Raw genomic sequence first — 22,275 nt, 5'->3', positions numbered from 1 at the left:
ACGAGCAATTTTATTTTTATGAAGAGCTTTAAAAACCATTTCCCCCGTAATTTTTAAGGAGGCAACATTATCATTCTCTCCATCATAATCAACATCATCATCATTCTTGCCATCATCAATATCATCACAAGATATATTGGGATTCAAAGTGGGAGATACCTTTGAGGCCTTGGCCATAAGGCAAAATGCAATAGATGATGATGTAGGATCCCTTGAAGCACCATTCAAGACCACATCTTGTTCCATGGAGTGTTGAGTTTCCTCTACATTGTTAGCACAACAACTCGAGGAAATAGATACATTTTTATCATGGCAACAAGACATAGCAAGCATATCATCATGAGATTTGAGCAAGCAATTTCTACATGATATGCAAGGACTACCAACACGAGCAAGTGAAACATGTAAGGTGCTCGAAGTGTTGAAGTCCAAAGAAGGACCATTGCAATAAGATAGTGATGAAGAATCACCAAGAACAAGCACACTATCATCATTGCAATGACCACCACTACTCACCCTAGCATTACCTTGTGGCAATCCACATGTAGGTGAAGTAGAAGAAGTGGAGAAGGCAACACGGCCGGAGGAGGAGGGAGAACAATCATCCCCAAAAATCTTGGACACACCATATTTATCTTGAAGCTTTGTCCATAACTCACGAGCATCCCGGAACGGCATGAGTTGAAATATAACTACATTGCTCAAAGCATCAAAAAGCACATTAGAAGCTTGAGCATTGAGATAAGAGTTTTTCTCATCCTCTAAAGATAATCTTTGGGGATCCTTTGGAGGAGAAAAACCCATATCTACAATTCGCTCTAAATTTGGGTCCATGACCCTAAAGAGGTTAAGCATGCGAATTACCCAAACATCAAAATTTGTGCCATCGAAACTAACAGTGTCAGAGAATCCTAATCCCCTAGTCGACATCTTTACTCTCTAGGTGGTTAAGCCAAACAAAGAGAGACGAGGCTCTGATACCAATTGAAAGATCGAGGATGTCGCCTAGAGGGGGGGTGAATAGGCGCTTTAACATAATTACGGTTTAGGCTTGAACAAATGCAGAATAACCCTAGCGGTTAATTTGTCAAGCACAAAACCTAAAACAACTAGGCTCACCTATGTGCACCAACAACTTATGCAAAGCAAGATAGCAACTATGTGATAGCAAGATATATGACAAAGAACAATATGGCTATCACAAAGTAAAGTGCATAAGTAAAGGGCTCGGGTAAGAGATAACCGAGGCACGCGGAGACGATGATGTATCCCGAAGTTCACACCCTTGCGGATGCTAATCTCCTTTTGGAGCGGTGTGGAGGAACAATCCTCCCCAAGAAGCCACTAGGGCCACTGTAATCTCCTCACGCCCTCGCACAATACAAGATGCCGTGATTCCACTAAGGGACCCTTGAGGACGGTCACCGAACCCGTACAAATGGCGACCCTTGGGGGCGGTCACAGAACTCGTACACTTTGGCAACCCTTGGGGGTGGTCACCAGTACCCGTCAAATTGCTCGGGGCGATCTCCACAACCTAATTGGAGACCTCGACGCTTGCCCGGAGCTTTACACCACAATGATTGAGCTCCGAACAACACCAACCATCTAGGCGCCAAGGCACCAAAGAGGAACAAGCTCTAGGGTGTCCAAAACACCCAAGAGTAACAAGCTCAAGGGTACCAAGCACCCAAGAGTAATAAGCTTCTCAACTTGTAACTTCCACGTATCACGTGGAGAACTCAAACTGATGCACCAAATGCAATGGAAAGGGCACACGGAGTGCCCAAGTTCTTCTCTCTCAAATCCCACCGAAGCAACTAATGCTAGGGAGGAAGATGAGAGGAAGAACAAGAAGGAGAACACCAAGAACTCCAAGATCTAGATGCAAGGGGTTCTCCTCACATAGAGGAGAAAGTGATTGGTGAAAATGTGGATCTAGATCTCCTCTCTCTTTTCCCTCAAAAACTAGCAATAATCCATGGAGGGATTGAGAGTTAGCAAGCTCGAAGAAGGTCAACAATGGGGGAAGAACACGAGCTCAAAGGATAAGATTCATTAGGGAAGAAGACCCCCTTTTATAGATGAGAAAAAATCCAACCATTATGCTCACAGCCCGCACAGAGCGGTACTACCGCTAGGGCGGTAGCACCCCTTTGAAACACAACAGCGAGGAGGCAAAAAGGCCAGAAGAACCGTCGGAGTGGTAGTACCGCTTGACCTCACGGTACTACCGCTAGGGGTAGCGGTACTACTGCTAAGGGTAGTGGTACTACTGCTTGTGAGCGGTACTAAAAAATTACATCCGGGCCTACCACCGCAGGACTTGGGATGAGTTTTTGGTCCGGAGCGGTACTACCGCTGTAGGAGCCACGGTAGTACCGCTCTGGAGCGGTAGTAAAAAATTACATCCGCTCCAATTCGCGGTAGTACCGCTGCAGCCTTTTCAGAACACTAAAACTGCCACAACTTTTGCAAACGGACTCCAAATTCGATGAAACCAAGTTTGTTGGAAAGCTAGCGACAAGGGCTAACACAATCTTTAAAGAAATATCAAGAAGAAGCAAATTAGAAAAGGCCCATAAGAAAATGGTGAGAACCCTTCCTCGGATAAGACCGGTAAAACCTCCAACAGCGAAAACATCATAGAAGACGCATGCGAACTCCGTTTTCGATGAACTCAAGCTTGTCATCAAGATGACCATAAGCTCTAAGACTCACAAAGAGATCCAAACAAGAACCAAGAAACATGATGCAAGGATGCAATGGTTTGAGCTCTCTACTAACGATATGATCAAGCTACCAACTTGAGAGCCCCCCTTGATAGTACGGCAAACGGTCCTATAACCCGGTCTCCCAACTACCACCATGAGACCGGTAAAATAGAAAACCTATCAAGGGAAAACCTTTGACTTGCACATGGTCCACTTGAGATAGATGATGACGATCTTGACTCCCTCAAGTTGGACCACCTTTCTTGATTGCGTTGGCTCGATGAAGACTAGATGATTGCTCCCCCATAGTCCACTATGGGTGAGCCACTCTTCGGCTCATCTTCACAAGTACATTGTCACCACAATGGGCGGAAAGCTTCAAGCACTTGATCTCTTCGTGATGCATCACTTGAACTTGCACACCCCATCCTAACCCCACAAAGAACTCTCACGAAGACCATGGGTTAGTACACAGAGCGTAATTAACAATGCTTACCATACCATGGGATCACTTGATCCCTCTCGGTACATCTTCTACGCTTTGTGAGTTGATCAACTTGATTCACTCTTGACTTAGTCTTGATCAACCTTGAATCTTTCCAACTCTCTTCATTTGGATGATGTCTTGAGGGTAAACATGAATGATCACACAATCCTCTTCTTCAAGACATGCTTGCAATAAGCTCAACACTCACATGACCAATCTTTGGATAATTCCTTAATAGCACCTTGCTCAACTCATAAACTCCTTGAAACCAACACATGGACTTCAAGAAAAGCCTATGGACAAAACCTTCAAATATAACTCAAGGCAACCATTAGTCCATAGAGATTGTCATCAATTACCAAAACCAAACATGGGGGCACCGCATGTTCTTTCAACCTCCCCCATTTTGGTAATTGATGACAATCACTTTCTCCATGTATTGGTTTCAAGGAGTTTATGAGTTGACCAAGGTGCTATTAAGGAATTATCCAAAGATTGGTCATGTGAGTGTTGAGCTTATTGCAAGCATGTCTTGAAGAAGAAGATTGTGTGATCATTCATGTTTACCTTCAAGACAGCATCCAAATGAAGAGAGTTGGAAAGATTCAAGGTTGATCAAGACTAAGTCAAGAGTGAATCAAGTTGATCAACTCACAAAGCGTAGAAGATGTACCGAGAGGGATCAAGTGATCCCATGGTATGGTAAGCATTGTCAAGTACGCTCTGTGTACTAACCCATGGTCTTCGTGAGAGTTCTTTGTGGGGTTAGGATGTCGTGTGCAAGTTCAAGTGATGCATCACGAAGAGATCAAGTGCTTGAAGCTTGCCGCCCATTGTGGTGACAATGGACTTGTGAATACGAGCCTAAGAGTGGCTTGCCCATAGTGGACTATGGGGGAGCAATCATCTAGTCTTCATCGAGCCAACGCAATCAAGAAATATGGTCCAACTTGAGGGAGTCAAGATTGTCATCATCTAGCTCAAGTGGATCATGTGCAAGGCAAAGGTTTTCCCTTGATAGGTTTTCTATTTTACCAATCTCATGGTGGTAGTTGGGAGACCGGGTTATAGGATCGTTTGCCGTACTATCAAGGGGGGCTCTCAAGTTGGTAGCTTGATTGTATCGTTAGTAGAGAGCTCAAACCATTGCATCCTTGCATCATGTTTCTTGGTTATTGTTTGGATCTCTTTGTGAGTCTTAGAGCTTATGGTCATCTTGATGACAAGCTTGAGTTCATCGAAAACGGAGTTCGCATGCGTCTTCTATGATGTTTTCGGTGTTGGAGGTTTTACCGATCTTATCCGAGGAAGGGTTCTCACCATTTTCTTATGGGCCTTTTCTAATTTGCTTCTTATTGATATTTCTTTAAATATTGTGTTATCCCTTGTCGCTATCTTTCCAACAAACTTGGTTTCATCGAATTTGGAGTCCGTTTGCAAAAGTTGTGGCAGTTTTGGTGTTCTGAAAAGGCTGCAGCGGTACTACCACGAATTGGAGCAGATGTAATTTTTTACTACCACTCCAGAGCGGTACTACCACGGCTCCTACAACGGTAGTACCATTCCGGACCAAAAACTCGTCCCAAGTCCTACGGTGGTAGGCCCGGATGTAATTTTTTAGTACCGCTCGCAAGCAGTAGTACCGCTACCCTTAGTAGTAGTACCGCTACCCCTAGCGGTAGTACCGTGAGGTCAAGCGGTACTATCGCTCCAATGATTCTTCTGGCCTTTTTGCCTCCTCCCTGTTGTGTTTCAAAGGGGTACTACCGCCCTAGCGGTAGTACCGCTCCTTGGAGCGGTAGTACCGCTCTGTGCGGGCTGTGAGCATAATGGTTGGATTTTTTCCCACCTATAAAAGGGGGTCTTCTTCCCCAATGAACCTTATCCTTTGAGCTCGTGTTCTTCCCCCATTGTTGACCTTCTTCGAGCTTGCTAACTCTCAATCCCTCCATGGATTCTTGCTAGTTTTTGAGGGAAAATAGAGAGGAGATCTAGATTCACATTTCCACCAGTCACTTTCTCCTGTATGTGAGGGGAACCCCTTGGATCTAGATCTTGGAGTTCTTGGCGTTCTCCTTCTTATTCTTCCTCTCATCTTCCTCCCTAGCATTAGTTGCTTTGGTGGTATTTGAGAGAGAAGGACTTGGGCACTCATGTGCCCTTGCCATTGCATTTGGTGCATCAGTTTGAGTTCTCCACGTGATACGTGGAAGTTACAAGTTGAGAAGCTTATTACTCTTGGGTTCTTGGTAACCTTTGAGCTTGTTACTCTTGGGTGTTTTGGACACCCTAGAGCTTATTCCTCTTGGGTGCCTTGGCGCCCTAGACGGTTGGTGTTGTTTGGAGCTCAATCATTGTGGTGTAAAGCTCCGGGGAAGCGTCGGGGTCTCCAATTAGGTTGTGGAGATCGCCCCGAGCAATTTGACGGGTACCGGTGACCGCCCCCAAGGGTTGCCAAAGTGTACGGGTTCGGTGACCGCCCCCAAGGGTCGCTTAGTGGAATCACAGCATCTTGCATTGTGTGAGGGCGTGAGGAGATTACGGTGGCCCTAGTGGCTTCTTGGGGAGCATTGTGGCTCCACACCGCTCCAAACAGAGATTAGCATCCGCAAGGGTGTGAACTTCGGGATACATCGTCGTCTCTGCGTGCCTCGGTTATCTCTTACCCGAGCCCTTTACTTATGCACTTTACTTTGTGATAGCCATATTGTTCTTTGTCATATATCTTGCTATCACATAGTTGCTTATCTTGCTTAGCATAAGTTGTTGGTGCACATAGGTGAGCCTAGTTGTTTTAGGTTTTGTGCTTGACAAATTAACCGCTAGGTTTATTCCGCATTTGTTCAAGCCTAAACCGTAATTATTTTAAAGCGCCTATTCACCCCCCCCCCTCTAGGCGACATCCTCGATCTTTCATCGTTGACTAATAACCTCTCTCACAAGCGAGGTATGATCAAACCCCATGGGTGTTGAATTCATTACAATCACATAGTGATGTGAACTAGATTATTGACTCTAGTGCAAGTGGGAGACTATTGGAAATATGCCCTAGAGGCAATAATAAAATGGTTATTATTATATTTCCTTGTTCACGATAATTGTCTATTGTTCATGCTATAATTGTATTAACTGGAAACCGTAATACATGTGTGAATACATAGACCACAACATGTCCCTAGTGAGCCTTTAGTTGACTAGCTCGTTGATCAATAGATGGTTATGGTTTCCTGACCATGGACATTGGATGTCATTGATAACGGGATCACATCATTAGGAGAATGATGTGATGGACAAGACCCAATCCTAAGCATAGCACAAGATCGTGTTAGCTCGTTTGCTAAAGCTTTTCTAACGTCAAGTATCATTTCCTTAGACCATGAGATTGTGCAACTCCCGGATACCGTAGGAATGCTTTGGGTGTGCCAAACGTCACAACATAACTGGGAAGCTATAAAGGTGCACTACAGGTATCTCCGAAAGTGTCTGTTGGGTTGGCACGAATCGAGACTGGGATTTGTCACTCCGTATGACGGAGAGGTATCTCTAGGCCCACTCGATAATGCATCATCATAATGAGCTCAATGTGACTAAGTAGTTGGTCACGGGATCATGCATTACGGAACGAATAAAGTGACTTGCTGGTAACAAGATTGAACGAGGTATTGGGATACCGATGATCGAATCTCGGACAAGTAACATACCAATTGACAAAGGGAATTGTATACAGGATTGCTTGAATCCTTGACATCGTGGTTCATCCGATGAGATCATCGTGGAACATGTGGGAGCCAACATGGGTATCCATATCCCGCTGTTGGTTATTGGCCAGAGAGCTGTCTCGGTCATGTCTGCATGATTCCCGAACCCGTAGGGTCTACACACTTAAGTTTCGATGACGCTAGAGTTGTTATGGGAAAATAGTATGTGATTACCAAAGGTTGTTCGGAGTCCCGGATGAGATCCCGGACGTGACAAGGAGCTCCGGAATGGCCCGGAGATGAAGATCGGTATATTGGACGAAGGGTATTGGAGTCCGGAATTGTTCCGGAGGTACCAGGTGATGACCAGCGTGTCCGAAAGGGGTTTCGGAGGCCCTGGGCAAGTGTTGGGGGGGCCTTATGGGCCAAGGGGAGGGGGCACATCAGCCCACTAAGGGGCTGAGCGCCCCTCCCACCCCATCTCACATAACCTGGAGAGGTAGGGGCGCTACCCCTAGGGCAGCCTCCCCTCCCGGCTTGGGGGGCAAGTTTCCTAGGGGGTGGGGGCGCCCAAACCCATCTAGGGTTTCCCCTGGCCGCCGCCCCCTCCTCTAGATGCATCTAGACGGGTCGGCCCCCTCTTCCCTTCCCCCTATATATAGTGAGGGGGTGGGAGGGCAGCCACACCCTTCCCCTGACGCAGCCCCTCCCTCCTCCAACTCTTCCTCCTACTCCGTAGTGCTTGGCGAAGCCCTTCAGGAATACTACAAACTCCACCACCACCATGTCGTCGTGTTGTCGGAGTTCTCCCTCAACTTCTCCTCTCCCCTTGCTGGATCAAGAAGGAGGAGACGTCCCCGGGCTATATGTGTGTTTAACGCGGAGGCGTCGTCCGTTCGGCACTAGATCGGATCTTCCGCGATTTGAATCACCGCGAGTACGACTCCATCAACCGCGTTCTTGTAACGCTTCCGCTTAGCAATCTTCAAGGGTATGAAGATGCACTCCCCTCTCTCTCGTTGCTAGTCTCTCCATAGATTGATCTTGGTGATGCGTAGAAAATTTTAAATTTGTGCTACGTTCCCCAACAGAATTCTCCTCGTGGCCTGATCCTTGATCAAAAAGAAGAACGAGTGAAATTCTAGAAAAACATTATTGTCAAGAGCAATGCGATGGACAGATAACAAGGTTTTGGATGCATCCGGAACATGTAAGATATCTTTGATTTCATGATTTTTGTGTGGTGTTTTGATAATTGCTTGACCAATATGACTAATGTCCATACCTGCACCGTTTGAGGCGGTGTAAACTTGATCTTGGCCACGATACTGCTCATGCATTGTCATCTTCTCTAGTTTGCCAGTGATGTGATTTGTGGCACCCGTGTCCATGTACCAATTGGTGTCAACACCATAGGACACGTCGGCTGTAGCTGCAACTTTTTTCTTTTGTGAAGTATCATCGGCATAACGCCAATCACAATCTTTAGCAATGTGATTTGTTTTTTTTTGCAAATTTGACATTTACCCTCATAGCCCTCGTAGCCTTGGAAGTTATGCACCCTGTTGTTGCTGTTGGGGGGCACCGAGGGTTGTTGTTGCCGTTGTGAGGGCCCTGGTGATAGTAGCCGCCGCCACCATGATAGCCCCCACTGCCGCCGCCTTGGTTGTTCTGGTGGTAGCCACCACCACCGTTGTGGCCGCCACCGTTACCACCATAGCCACCGTTGTGGCCACCGCGACCACCGCTGCTGTATCCACCAGAACCACGGGATCCTCCCCCGTTGCCCTTCTGGTTGGGATAGTTTCCCTTGTTACCTCCTTGCCGACCGCGAGAGACGACGTTCGCCGACGACTTGAAGGCGCCGCTACCGTTCCCATGGAACATCTCTACCCTCTGGTCGAAGTTGTCCACCATGGAGAAGAGTATGTCGACGGTGACCGGCTCCGTGCACACGTCCAGCGCAGAGACAATCGGTTGGTACTCCATGTCCAGCCCTGCAATGATGAAGGAGATGAGCTCGGGCTCTCCGATGGGTTTGCCCGCCGCCGCGAGTCCATCAGAGAGCGATCGCATGTGACCGAAGTATGCAGAGGCGGATTGAGACCCCTTTTGTGCATTGGTGAGTGCAGCTCGGATATTGTTGGCGCGGGACAAGGAGACGGCAGAGAACATGTTTGCTAGGGCGCTCCAGATCGCATGTGATTTCTCAAGAGATGCAACCTGGACAAGAACCTCCTTGGACAGATTCCTAAGAAGATATGCTACGATTTGTTGATCCTGGATCAACCAGGGGGCATAGGCAGGGTTCATGACGACCTGATCCTTGCCATCGATGGTCTTGGTGGTGATGGTTTTGGAGGGTTCTTCGGTGGTTTGGTCGAGGTAGCCGTATAGACCGGCTCCCATGATTTGTGATCTAGCTTGAGCACGCCATAGGATGTAGTTGGTACGGGTAAGAGGTTCGAATGTGTTGTTGTTGAGACCGGATGAGGTGGTTGAGGAGGAAGACGACATGGTGGATGAAGAAATTGATGAAGGCGCTAGATGTGATGGAAGGGATTAGGCTCTGTATACCATGTAGAAAATATGGGTAAGCGTCTCAATCTCCATACATGGAGACCCACAGGTTTATATTGATATGTTGAGAGGTTACGGAAGATGGCAGCGTCGAGGCTAACCACATGAGATATTACAAGAGAGGGAGGTGAGAGGATAGAGATAAGTTAAACAGAATATCTATCCTAACAAATCCAACGTGAGAGACAAGATAGCCTCGGCCGGCCCAAGAGTCCTCTGAATATAACTCTATGTTTAACAACTCCTTGGGTGGGGAGGCATATTGCTCAGCAGGTCGTGCGGTCTTGGTCCAGCCGGTCCTCACGGTGATTGCTATCTACTACATGACCATGTTAGATTTATGGGTGACGTCTTTCCTTTGGGCAGGTTGTGATAAGGTCACAGGTGAAAAATGCAAGATAAATTGAGAGCAAGTGTGCAAGTCAGCTGCATGGAGGCCTCGAAATCCTAAATCTCGACAAGTTTTCCATTGCCCTTCGCCTCTGGTGCTTGTGGGTCGAGTGACTTCACCCCGCCAAGCCATGGGTTGGCTTGGTAACCCCTTGTGATGCCAATGACCGAGATATCTTTGTCACGGCAATCAAGTTCCAAGTTGAGTATTGCATGTTTACCAAGTTCTGGGAGTCATCTTGGCTCGATGGGATTAGGCCCAAAGACATGGCTCCAAATCTATGACTTGTCGAAGAAGAAGAAAATTGCTCGGTTTAAATGGCTTTGCATGACAACCACTGGACTTCCTGGGTGGTCATTCTTCAAGGCATGATCGTTGAACACATCTTTTAATTTGTCACCCTTTGGGAGAGGCTCTCCCATGTCCACCTTAACATTGATACGCTCGACACTATCACTTGGAACTTCACTACTAGCGGACACTACTCGGTGGTGGCAGCATACAAGGCGCAATTCTTTAGCCAGAATGACAGGGCCATGATCCCAACTATTTGGAAGATTTGGGCACCCTCTAAATGCAAGTTATTCACATGGCTGGCAATCAACAATAGAATTTGGACGACGGGCAGACTTCATCATCATGGGTGGCCAAACTATATAACCTTTGTCCCCCGTGCAAGCAGGACCACACTATTAGAGTTTGGCGCATGATCAAAGATTGTCATGGTTTCCATGAAGTGCATCCTTTCGACTGGGGTGACGCGATTTGTGCCAAAGAGAGGTGGAGCCACAATGCTACCAAGAAGACCAAGTCACGAAGGTCGCTTACTTCCTTGATGTTGCTTATCTCTTGGGGGTTGTAGAAAGAGAGGAATGCATGGATCTATTGTAATAATACCGTTTTTGGTGAGAGTCATTGTCGCTAGGATTAAGGAGGAGAGCTATCTTTGAAGCATTGCGGGCAAGGCACTTGAGTTATGTAATGCCGCATTAGTGATTGTTATAATTTGGCCTTGGACCTTGTCCTCTAAAACTTCTCCCTTAATCATTGAAAATGGCAAATCTATTGCCTCGTTTCAAAAACAAAATTAGGCCACAGACCTCTAGACGCCAGCTTCAAACCTACAAAGAAGAAAGAGGCCAAGAGGAAGGTCACTGCTACCATCTAAACTTAGAGGATAGCTTGGGATTTGATCAGGCTTAGAGTATCTACAGCTGGGCGCCTCAAACCCTCCTCAAACGCTCGGGCGGACGGCCCTAAAAAATGCGACCCAAATGGGCGCCTCAAACACCTGGGCTGACTAGAACCCCTCATATCTATCCCAAATCTGGGATGCATATGGGGTGGCCTGGCGCGTCCGCCATGTCGGAGCCGACCCATGCTGGTCCACCCGACCCCATATATATTCGTTGATATCGGCTCCACGAACCAAACCCTAGCCACTCCATTCCATTCCCCTCCAGTCCACTCCGCCCCCAAGCTCCCGTCCGGCGGTCTCGACCTTCTCCGGCATGGTGGGAAGCGGATCTGACTCCGACAAGTCCGAATCCGTCGACTAGGGTGTTGTTCTGTGCGGGATGCAGGCAACTGGTGAAGGAAATCAAGATTTCCATGTCATCTAGGGAGTTCAAACCTGTTAAGATTGCTAGAACGCAAAACAGGGTTGCACATTGTCTTGCTAGTTATGCTCAACTCGCTTGGCACGTAGCACCGCTTGTTGGTTGCAACGTGGCCCCCCTTTCGTTACAGAACTTGTGTTAGCAGATTGTAACCCTAATTCTATGGAATAAATTCCCTTCTATTCGCAAAAAAAAAGTCCAAGAGCTATGGAAACAAATAAAATATGCATATGGTATTTGCCTGAAGCTAATAGGCTATGTTGATATCATGCCATGGATATTGGGCCGAAATTCTGAATCGGCGAAGCTTCAGATTTCCAGGCCATACAACAGCTCCACTGCTCCAGTAATGGCGAGCTGAAGCTTCACCCCTTCCGTACGGTGGGTAAAATCAAAGCCTTGCCTCTGATCTCATCACCAAAAAGAAAATGGTCTGTGCCACAGGAAGATGTTCTGCAGATAAATGTTGATGCGGCGACTTTCGCCCACTCTGGACAAGCTGGTCTAGGCGTCGTTGTTCATGGATGTGCAGGAAGCGAATCGGGGTGCTATTCACCATGTTGGAATCCCAGAAGTGTCTGAAAGCCCTAGCATCGCGCCAGCCTCTCGTCTTTTGCAGGAGTTCAGGTTTTCATAAGATACATGTAGTTCAAAGTTTTCAGAGGCAATTCAGAGTTTTCAGAGGAAGCACCTGATATTTTCCCAGTTCAGACCACCGCCTATCTTGGATAAATAAGGTGCAATGTGAGTTTGACAGATCATCTGTAGGCGGCAGTGTCTAAGATATCAAGAATAGAGCCTCAATGATTTTTATCTAGTAATTTTATTCATGCAAAATGTTGTAGCAATGAGGCATCTCATGTTCTTGCAAAATCTGCAGAATATGATGTTGGGTCGTGCTGGTATGAACCTCAAGTTATCAGGACAGGACCATTGTTTGTAATGAAAACATTATGAATGAATGCAAGAGTGCTGCCCGTTGTCTAAAAACGAAACTAAAATGAAGAATCGAAAAGTGTCGACAAGACTCATGTAAACTGGAAGGCCGGAGTAGGCTGTAGGCGTAGTATATAGCACCTGAATCCAACTTCAGCTTGTCAGTCATCACTCGTCAAAGACAACTTCAGAAGAAAGAAACCTCAAATACTAGTGACAGTCCATAGAGCAGTGAACATTTCCAGCAATCCAGTGCAACATGGAGCAAACAGACTGAATGATTGATTATTCAATGAACAGCAACATAACACAACCGTTTATTATCCATAGAACACAACACGGTACAAGCGATAATCAACCCCACCCCCCTAACCATTCCCCGCAGACGCCTACAAGAGTCTCACTCACCTACAAGATTTCAAATCAAGGGTTCGGATGCTCCACACAGCAAACCAATCACATTTGAATCAGATGCACAAGACAATCGAATCGCAGTAGCCAATCGGAGGGGTCAGCAGCAGCAGCAGCAGCAGCAGGGCATGCTCAAAGCTTACCCTTGAGTCTCTTCTTGAGGACGTCCATGACGGCGCCGAAGTCAGCCTTGACGCTGACCGGCGGGTTGGCGTACTTGCAGGCCATGTCTTCGATCTTCTGATCATGGTAGTCTATCTTGGACTGGGAGAACTTGAGGCCGTGCGCCGTGCTGACGACCACTGTGCGGTCATTTGCCCCGATGGTGCCCTCTTCCCGGAGCTTGAAGAGAGCCGCGAGCGCGACCCCAGTGTGCGGGCAGGCAAACATGCCGGTGCGGTCTGCGAGGGACATTGCATTCATGAGCTCCTCCTCCGTGGCCTCTGCGACGATGCCATTTGTTGCCTTGAGTGCGACCACCGCACGGTCGACCGATACAGGGTCACCGATCTGAATCGCCGACGCAAATGTTGGCTCAGCCACCTGTGGCTGGAATTGTGTCCACCCTGACTTGTAGTAGCGGTACAGCGGGTTGGCATTGGCGGCCTGTGCGCAGACAAGCCGTGGCAGACGATCAACGAGACCAAGAACACGGCACATCTCGAATCCCTTGTAGAAAGCATATATGTTTCCAAGATTGCCTCCCGGTACAATGACCCAATCTGGGACCTCCCAATCGAACTGCTGCAGTATCTCAATGGCTGCCGTCTTCTGCCCCTCCAGCCTGAGCGAATTGAGCGAATTGGCAAGGTAAATGGGCAGCTCGGCAGTCACCTCCCTGATGAGCCGCATACAGCCATCAAAGTCCGTGTCGAGGGAGAGCACGGTGGCGCCGTTGGCGATGGGCTGGATGAGCTGCTCGAGCGAGATGCGGTTGGCCGGGAGGAAGACGATGGCTGGGATCCCGGCAGCCGCGCAGTAGGCGGAGAGCGCGGCGGAGGTGTCCCCCGTGGAGGCGCAGCCGACGCCGGCGATGGGGCGGGAGAGCGGGGCGCGGCGGAGGCGGTTGACCTGGCTGACGAGCACGGTCATGCCGAGGTCCTTGAAGGAACCCGTGTGGGAGATGCCGCAGTGCTTGACCCAGAGGTCCTTCATGCCGGCGAGGTGGTCGCGGCCGAGGCGCTCGGCCCAGAAGAGGTTGGAGTTGCCCTCGAAGAGGGAGACGATGTGGTCCGGGTCGATCCCCGGGAGCACGAACTCCTTCTTGGACCAGACGCCGGAGCCGTAGGGCCAGACGGTGCGGCCGACGCGGGAGTCGAAGAGGTCCCGCCAGTAGGACCCCGGGTAGCGCGCGAGGGCGTCCATGTCGTGGCGCACGTCGAGGAGGCCGCCGGAGCTGGAGCGGTACACGATCTCGTCCAGGGAGTAGCGCTCGTCCGTGCCGGACCCGCCGGGGCCGGGGGGGAAGGGCTCGTACCAGGCGGAGAAGTCGTTGGCCGGGGCGCGGTGCCGCGCCGCCTCCTCGCGGATGTCCTCGTCCGCCGCGCGCCGGTGCTTGTTGGTGGCGGCGGGGGCGGGGGCGGGGGCGGGGACGGCGGCGTCGGTGGCGCAGCGGACGCGGCGGTGGGCGGCTGGGCGGAGGCGGAGCTGCGGCGCGGCGGAGCGGGGGCGGGAGAGGAGGAAGGAGAGGGACGGGGAGGGGGAGGGGGCGTGGGTGGTGGCCGCCATGGTGGAGCTGGCGGCGGCGGCGGCGGCGGCGGGGATGCGGGGATTGGGGGCAGTGGATGCGGACTGTGGAGGTGGACGAGGGTTTTAGACTGTAGCGGGTGGGGGTTGGTGGGAACTGGAAAGCGGTAGAAACTGCATGGATGGACGGCCCTGATTTAGATTTAGCCGACATCTGACGGGCACCGTCTGTTCAATCAGATCACATCCAGCTGATGATCATTCAGACAAAGCTGTCGATTCTCATGACCAGATTGACAGCAACTACTGAGAAATATGACAGCAGTCCATCAAGCATTTGTAAATCCTCTTTCGATCTACATCAATCTCAAAGCACAGGAATAGAAAAAAAACGAAACATTCTAACGTTCAGGGCGGTGTTACTTTGTGCCACGCATACATCATTTGGGCTATTTTATTGAATTCTACAGGATTGAAAAAAAACTAAAAAGAAATCTAAGAATTGGACTAGAAAACGTAGCGTAATCCAATCCTTAGGTTCCTAAGGATTCCGATCGTACGAACCAAACGACGTCATAGGAAAAAATTCCAATGATCCAAATCAAATCCTCTAAAACTCCTACGGTTTTCCTCTGAACCAAAGGAGCCCAAAAAATATCAAATGCAGAAACACAATGTTCAATTTTTATCGACAAAACATCCCAGGTTTTGAAATCAACTGGATAAACATACCACATATGTACATTTCTAGAAAGTACAATAATATCTGTGCCTCAACAGATGCACATAACCTAAGTTTCATTACAGAGTCGTTAAAAATGCCAAAAAGGCGGCAATCAAGCCATGTAAAATAGAGAAACTCAATTTGTTACACAAGGAGATCTGCTTGGAACAAAAGCTGCTGATATAAGCACTAGAACAAATAAATGCTTCACGCTGGAGGCGAAAACGTAGTACAACTGTTACAAGCTTTGGTGTGCGCTCCATTGGACGCCTCTACAAATGAATCTGGAATTCAGGATACATATGCTCAAAATGAATCTGGAATTCAGGATACATATGCTCAAAGGACAAAGGTCCTTTGCGCTTTCTAGTTTCTGCAGCTACCTGAGTGACTCTTAACCTGAACAAACTAATTTACACTTCACAGTGTGCATCGCAGCGCTGTTTACGGTCAGGTTATTTTCATCTCTTCAACGTTTTCAGGTGGCCGTGGAGCTGGAGTGTTCACGAAGGTCGCACTCTTGTTGAATCCTTCCAGCAACATTATCCGCACCGCTTGCAAGCCCCTCAGGAACGTGGAATCAAGCTGCAAAAGATTGGGGTGGAGACAGAAGTTAGTTGATGCTGTGGTTTTTTGTACACATAGACATAGTGCTTCAGCTAGTCACTGAGTGCTTGCTTACAAGAAAAAAAAAGCACAGGATCAGCGCAGAAGCAAATTTCCACGCATATTCTTCAGTTTGGTATATTTTTGTCAAAAATATGTACAATGCAATATGCGGGTAAAAGTACCTCTTCTTGTTCTTCCTTGCTGAATGCACGTAGAACAAAACCGATGGCTCCCATCATTCCAGTTGGCCGTCCAATGCCTGCAAAACATTTGGGGGATTTGTATTTTCAGATTCGTCACCTCAATGACAAAGGAGTTAAAAGAAGCGATCGTTTGACATACCAACTCTTAGCCGTGGGAAATCACGGCTTTGTTTCAGATGGTGAATGACACTTCTCATCCTGAAACATTAATCATATGTTAAGGTAGAACAAAGGGCAAACGATTAAGAACAAATAACAAAGAACCGCGGAACATAGCAGGATGGGAACAGGTTAAATAAATACCCATTGTGCCCACCATGTCCCCCCTTTGGCAGTAGACGTAGTTTTGCAAAGGGTAAGTCTAGATCATCGTAGATCTAAAAGAATCAAACAACAGTTTGTGAATAACTAGGAACATCAAAACATGTATTATGAGCTAGCGGACAATATTTACCAGAACGACTTGGTTAAGTGGTATCTTGAAATATGAAACCAGCTGGCCGACCTGCATAAGGCAGTCCTATTCAGTAAACAGGGCCTGCTGAAAGTAGTGATCTGAAGCTGCATTATTAGAGTTGCTGTACTTACAGACTCACCACTTGCATTCATAAAAGTCTGCGGCTTGGCAAGCATTACAGGGACATCACCAATAAGGCCTATAAATACAAGGCAATATGATCAACAATGCCGTTTCAGGAATTTAAATACTTATCCATGTCCATTGCGAACAAACAATCAAGCATACGAAAAAAAAAACTAAGAACTTGCGTTTTAAGGACATAATTCTTGATTACACAAATATTGGCATGTAGATACTTCTTACAGTACGTTAACCAAAGATATAAGCCTAGTGCATAAAGGTCACGAAGGAATCGTTTTTCTCAAAAATAGAGTGCAACCACAAATGATGGGTTAACAGTTCACACCCATCTATTAGACTATTACAACGTCCTGGAGTTGGATAATACTCAATAGAAACAGCAAGAACATTTGATTTTGCTTTCTTACAGGAAAGTGCGTCAGAGGGACAGAATGATGAATACCAAGTCTTAACCAACAAGCCTTATTTGGTTACTCTTTATGTGAACAATTAGCAAAGTAAAAAAAAGCTGCCGGAAAACACAATTCAAAAACAGAGCTAGACATAATTTGAGCAGGCCAACATTTAGCTTGTTGCAGTGGTCCGTTATAAATTACTCCCTCCGTCCCAAAATAAGTGTCTCGACTTTGTACTAACTTTAGTACAAAGTTGTACTAAGCTTGAGAAACTTATTTTACAAAGTTGTACTAAGGTTGAGACACTTATTTTGGGATGGAGGGAGTATATCTCAAATGTACAACTACTGCATAGCTGCACCTATTGTAAATCAACAAGCTTTATGTGTGGAAATTACCTTTCCCAACCATCGATTTGAATTGCTTAGTGCTGACAGATATCCCCTCAGCTTCTGCAATAGCATCAATCATCTCAAACCCAACCTATATGCAACAACAGAATGATTACCAACAGGATATAATAGTGATATACTGTAATCCAGAGTATAGTTCAACTAATCACATTAATCGGGACAGAACGCAGTTAACTGAAAGCCAAGAGTTTGTAGTATCAAGCAAGCAACCAAAAAGATAACACCTTTACCCTGGCGAGGAGCTTAGCATCAAGCCTAATTAGCCTTTCCAACCACGCAACATCAATGTTTGTAGACGTAGTTAAAATGGCTTCAGAAAATTGTACTAATTTCTAGCAACTACCAGTAGGATTTATGAATTGCATCATGATTAACTTGGACAGTCGACAGGGCTACCAGCTGAAAACGCAGAGTTCCTTCTAAGACAAGCAAAGCGGGATCCAGACAGCTGGAGCGCCGGAATCTTACGTTGTGGCGGGTCCCCTTGTACATCCTGCCGGGGTTCCCGAGCCCGACGAACAGCCACGGCTTCTGGGCCGCGCCGGCGCCAGCGCCGGCGCTGGCAGTGGCCGAGGAAGAGGATGACGAGGAGGCGGTGCCGGTAGTGGGGCCGTTCGCCCCCATGCTTCTACGGCTCGAGCGGGCGAAGGAGATGCGCGGGGAGGTGAGGCGGGAGGACGCGGAGGCGGGGACGCCGGAGAGTAGCCGCATCGCCGCCGTTGTGGTTTCCCCTATAAAACGGACGGGTCCTGGTTGACCCGGGTCCCAATCGAACACGGGATTCCCCTTTGACAAGCTGACCGCTCTGCCTATTGGGTATTGGGCTGGACTTGTGGACCGCTCCACCACCTATTTGGGCTGAAGGTCATATAACTCTTACCACCCGTTTGTCTCAAAAAAAAAAAAGCTGAAAGAAAAGAAAAAAAACTCAGGGCTTGTTTGGTTTGTGACTAATTTTGTCACAGCTTATCACACTATGTTTACCCCTCAAAAAAATCATACTATGTTTGTCACACTTGCTTTATGTTAGGTGCTCAAATAGTTAGCCACACATTGGCTTGCCTCGGGAGTCTTGCTACATTTTTTGTCTGTATGACATGTGGGGCTTATTTGTCAAAAAAAAGATTTTTGCTTTAGGTGTGGCTAAAACCAGACAAACACCTAAATTGACAAAACTTGCCTAACTTAACATGTGGCAAAGTGTGGCTAGAAACCAAACAACCCCTCAATGTTACGTTGATCTTAAAATATGTACTCTTAGCCCAAGTGGTTTAGCAAACTGCATGTCTTACAACTGTATTTATTCATGGCACTCGCATGTTCTTGCTATGTCAAGTGTTATGTTGCTCTTCTCTTTTCTTTCAAATACGCGAAGACATTGCTGGGAAGCATTGGGTTCAGGCTTGACAGAGTACTGTTACTACTCTTTGCACAATTTTGACACCGCTCACACAACACACCAACATGGTTTGGATATACACATGTATTTCTCCTTATTTCTAGCAGTAACCGATGATTTCCAAAGTAATAGTCAAGAACATAGCACCCAGAAGGTCTTATACTTTTCTTTGTAATGTAAGGTTTAGAAGCTTAAAATTTGATAACTACTATAGTAAGTTTGCCTACATGCTTCCCATGATGTTTGCAGGGCAGCAAAGAAGCCACAAGTTCAAACCAATATCTAAATGCAAGTTCAAGCCTCTTTGTTCGATACAAAATTTATTTTTATGGTCCTACATTTGCAATGGCAACTTAGTCTTTTATCTTTCATACCATGATTAATACAAGCTATGAACCGTCAAAGATCTTGGTTTTCGGCGAGCCCAAATTTCAGCCTTTAATGGTCCAACAAAGATCTTGTCGCTATTATTATCTGCATTTTAGATGATTACATTTACATATTTGAATGAGTGAATGTGTGAAGATGATGTGTCTACATAGATTTTCTTGATCTTGATCATTTAAAAAATGCACAATTATTTTTGGGTTGATTACCATTTTTAGATTGTAAATGTGTTAATGTACATATTGAGATGTGCATGTTCATTTAGATATATTAAAACTGAGCACTTTTCCTAGCATCTCAGGCCATTAGCATTCTTGACTGTCGGATCTCCAGTTCTAAGCATTTTTGGCCGTCTAATCAAACTCTTGCGCATTACTTCTGGCCACTGGACTGGGCAGCTACTCCCGCAACAAAATTGAAGGCCTGCAGTTAATTGGGCCCTCTTTGATGAAGCCCACTGATCAAGTAATGTGCCCACGTCGTCCTTCTCGCGAGAGAAAACAATCCGAGCCTCGATCCAATCAATCACATGTACGAGAGACCGACGCGGGACAAGCGATGCACGCATTGGCTGATGCAGGTCCAGTCGAGGCCCTCGAGAGGCGCAAGCAGCGATGAGCGCCTCACCGGCCGATGCAGGAGCGAGATGCACAGTAAAGATGGACCGACGGGTGTTTAGTGAGGCATTAAAGCTGCATCAATGTGGCGTGTGGGCGATTGAAGCTGATCAGCCATCCTTGAAGCGCCGCAGTAAGACTAGCCACAATGGGTAGTAACATAGAGTAGTAACATCGACATGTTACTAGTCTATGTTACTACCTCTATATTGGGTAGTAACATATGTGTGATAACATGCAACCCTTCATTTATTAGGCTATAAACACATCTTTGCCTTGATATGTGTGATGTTACTACTACTACTAGTAACTAGCTATGTTACCACGTTTCTCTTTTTCTTCATTTATTGCTTGCCACATCATTTATTTTATCTAGATATGTGTGATGTTACTACCTATGTTACTCCCATTGTGGGTAGTCTAAAGCATCCGTTTCCATCGTGTCCAGAGTCCAGACCCCTACCGGCAAATACTGGCGGCGAGAATCCAGAGAGGGACGAGCGACTGCGCCTTCACCTTCCTGATGACGCCTCGCCGCAAGAAGACGCGGGCCATGGAAGGACATGGGTGTTGACCACGACGACGGCGTCCTTCTTGTGTGGTTCGAGCTCAAGGCCGAGGTGGCTGTCCTCGGGGACGTGCTCCTCTCCGACAGTCCGACTCGTCGTAAACGGCAGGACGCACCACGTGCTTACTAGCTGGCCGCGTCCTCGACGGTAGGTAGCACAACAGCGTCATCAAATGGCAAGCCGCTACATCGGTCGAGGCCTGGCCGTTGCGTCGGTGTCCCCTACACCCAGCATGGTACATCCTGTTCCTCTTCCTCTACCTATTCTCCCGCGGCTGCAGCATCAGCGGCGGTCATCGTGCAGTGTCTGTCGGGAGACACGCAAGTACACCACATGCACATTATTTGATCGATTCCTTCTCTTGGTGCTAGCAAAGTCCCTACATGAGTTCCCGCAAAAAAAGTCCCTACATGAGCACGTAGCAAAAACACACGTACTTAGTTTATGAGCCGCCAGCTTACTTGGTCAGATTGATCTCGCGCCGGAAAACGCACTTCAGGACCATGAACGGGTAGGCGACTCGGAATACTCGAGGAACAGAACGGCCGGGCGCTGCCGCATGATAGACTAACAGTAAAATATTATAGTTTAGTCTTTCTTTTTTGAAGGGTTTATAGTTCTTCTTTGGAGGTTTTATTTTGTTATTTCGTTGATGCATGAGCAAGTAACCATCATTCATATTGACAAAACATTGCAATTTTCTCTTACTCAGTCAGGTATGTAGATCTATAATGATGCTTGAGTAATACTGAAGAAAATGATCTATGAGCAAATCACCCTTGCTTACCTCAGCCACCTCCATTTTCTATCATTCTTTGTATTATTTTGATTAATGTGTTGTTTGCAGACATATATGTGTTACATATAATAGCCAAATGGATCAACGTCGAACATGATTGTGGCATAGTACTGATTTAATTTGTTGGATCTACATGTTTATCACTTAGATTATGCCTCCTTAAACAGGCACATATAAAACTGAACAGAAGTGCCATGTATGCCTTGAATGGGCCTCTAGCAGCACGGCTTGAGATCCTTTAAAAGGACATATACTCCCTCTGTAGTACAAAGTTGAGTCATCTATTTTGGAACGGAGGGAGTATGTCACAATTTTCTATACTCGGCAAATAATAAGTGTATCGACTTGTAGTTTATTCGTAGTATTCTGCCTAGATTAACTCACATTGTGCATTGCAGTCTCTACTTAATAGTCCAAACCAGAGATAGTAAACAAAAACAAATGTGCAACTAGCATCCATTTTGAACCATATGTTTGCAACTGCAGCCCGTGTTCATGTACTGCAAACACAAGGAAGGATGTATGCTATGCTTGATATCATGTAATCAACTTTTTTGTCAAATTATTGTTCTTGATTCAGCTTGTGTTGAATGTTCAAGGAAAAAGGGTATTGTCTCCTCGAAACCACTCAAATAAAAAGGACTTTCTTTCAAGCTTATTTTTAATTGTATGAGCTAGCCATATTAATGAAAGTTGAAGTGTTACCACCTTCAGAAGAAAAAAAAGGTAATATGGGTCTTTCTTAGTTGATAGCATTTGATATATACATGCCATATGCTAATTAATGCGTGGCTACCATTGTTCTACGCTTTGACGCACAACATAATATTTCAAAGCAATGTGAGATAATGAATGTTCATATTCCTCTTCGACACACAATAGTAAGCATGTGCATCCATGCCCAAACTTTTGTAATCCGTGTAATATTTGTGTATATTAATGTGAACATTTTTACCTTTTTATAGTCACAATAAAAGGGCGCAGCAACGCGCGCCATCAATGATCTAGTTATGATTACAATTCAACATAGCAGCCAA

General features: G+C 46.7%; 2 protein-coding genes across 2 annotated transcripts; both read right to left on the bottom strand.

The window, feature by feature from the left end:
• Nucleotides 1–12,685: 12,685 nt before the first annotated feature.
• On the bottom strand, nt 12,686–14,564 carry LOC119349349 (threonine synthase, chloroplastic-like). The gene has a single exon (XM_037617361.1). The coding sequence runs from the start codon at nt 14,562–14,564 to the stop codon at nt 12,969–12,971; it is 1,596 nt and encodes a 531-aa protein (XP_037473258.1). The 3' UTR covers nt 12,686–12,968.
• Nucleotides 14,565–15,341: 777 nt separating this feature from the next.
• Nucleotides 15,342–18,238, bottom strand: LOC119349348 (peptidyl-tRNA hydrolase, mitochondrial-like). The gene is made up of 8 exons (XM_037617360.1): nt 17,936–18,238; nt 17,453–17,537; nt 16,647–16,714; nt 16,513–16,563; nt 16,362–16,435; nt 16,198–16,256; nt 16,038–16,114; nt 15,342–15,831 (listed from the first exon to the last, which is right to left on the bottom strand). The coding sequence occupies exons 1-8, from the start codon at nt 18,176–18,178 to the stop codon at nt 15,697–15,699; spliced, it is 792 nt and encodes a 263-aa protein (XP_037473257.1). The 5' UTR covers nt 18,179–18,238; the 3' UTR covers nt 15,342–15,696.
• Nucleotides 18,239–22,275: the final 4,037 nt, after the last annotated feature.

Source organism: Triticum dicoccoides, chromosome 1B (genome assembly GCF_002162155.2).
Source record: "Triticum dicoccoides isolate Atlit2015 ecotype Zavitan chromosome 1B, WEW_v2.0, whole genome shotgun sequence".
NCBI classification, from domain to species: Eukaryota; Viridiplantae; Streptophyta; class Magnoliopsida; order Poales; family Poaceae; genus Triticum; species Triticum dicoccoides.
Note: the sequence above shows the minus strand (reverse complement) of the source record. Positions and strands in the feature narration are given on the sequence as shown.

Coding starts and splice junctions, on each gene's coding strand:
- LOC119349349 (XM_037617361.1), bottom strand. CDS start 14,564: ATGGCGGCCACCACCCACGCCCCCTCCCCCTCCCCGTCCCTCTCCTTC.
- LOC119349348 (XM_037617360.1), bottom strand. CDS start 18,178: ATGCGGCTACTCTCCGGCGTCCCCGCCTCCGCGTCCTCCCGCCTCACC. Junction 16,715..17,452: donor CAAATCGATGGTTGGGAAAG/GTAATTTCCACA, acceptor TTGTATTTATAG/GCCTTATTGGTGATGTCCCT. Junction 16,115..16,197: donor TTTCCCACGGCTAAGAGTTG/GTATGTCAAACG, acceptor AATGTTTTGCAG/GCATTGGACGGCCAACTGGA.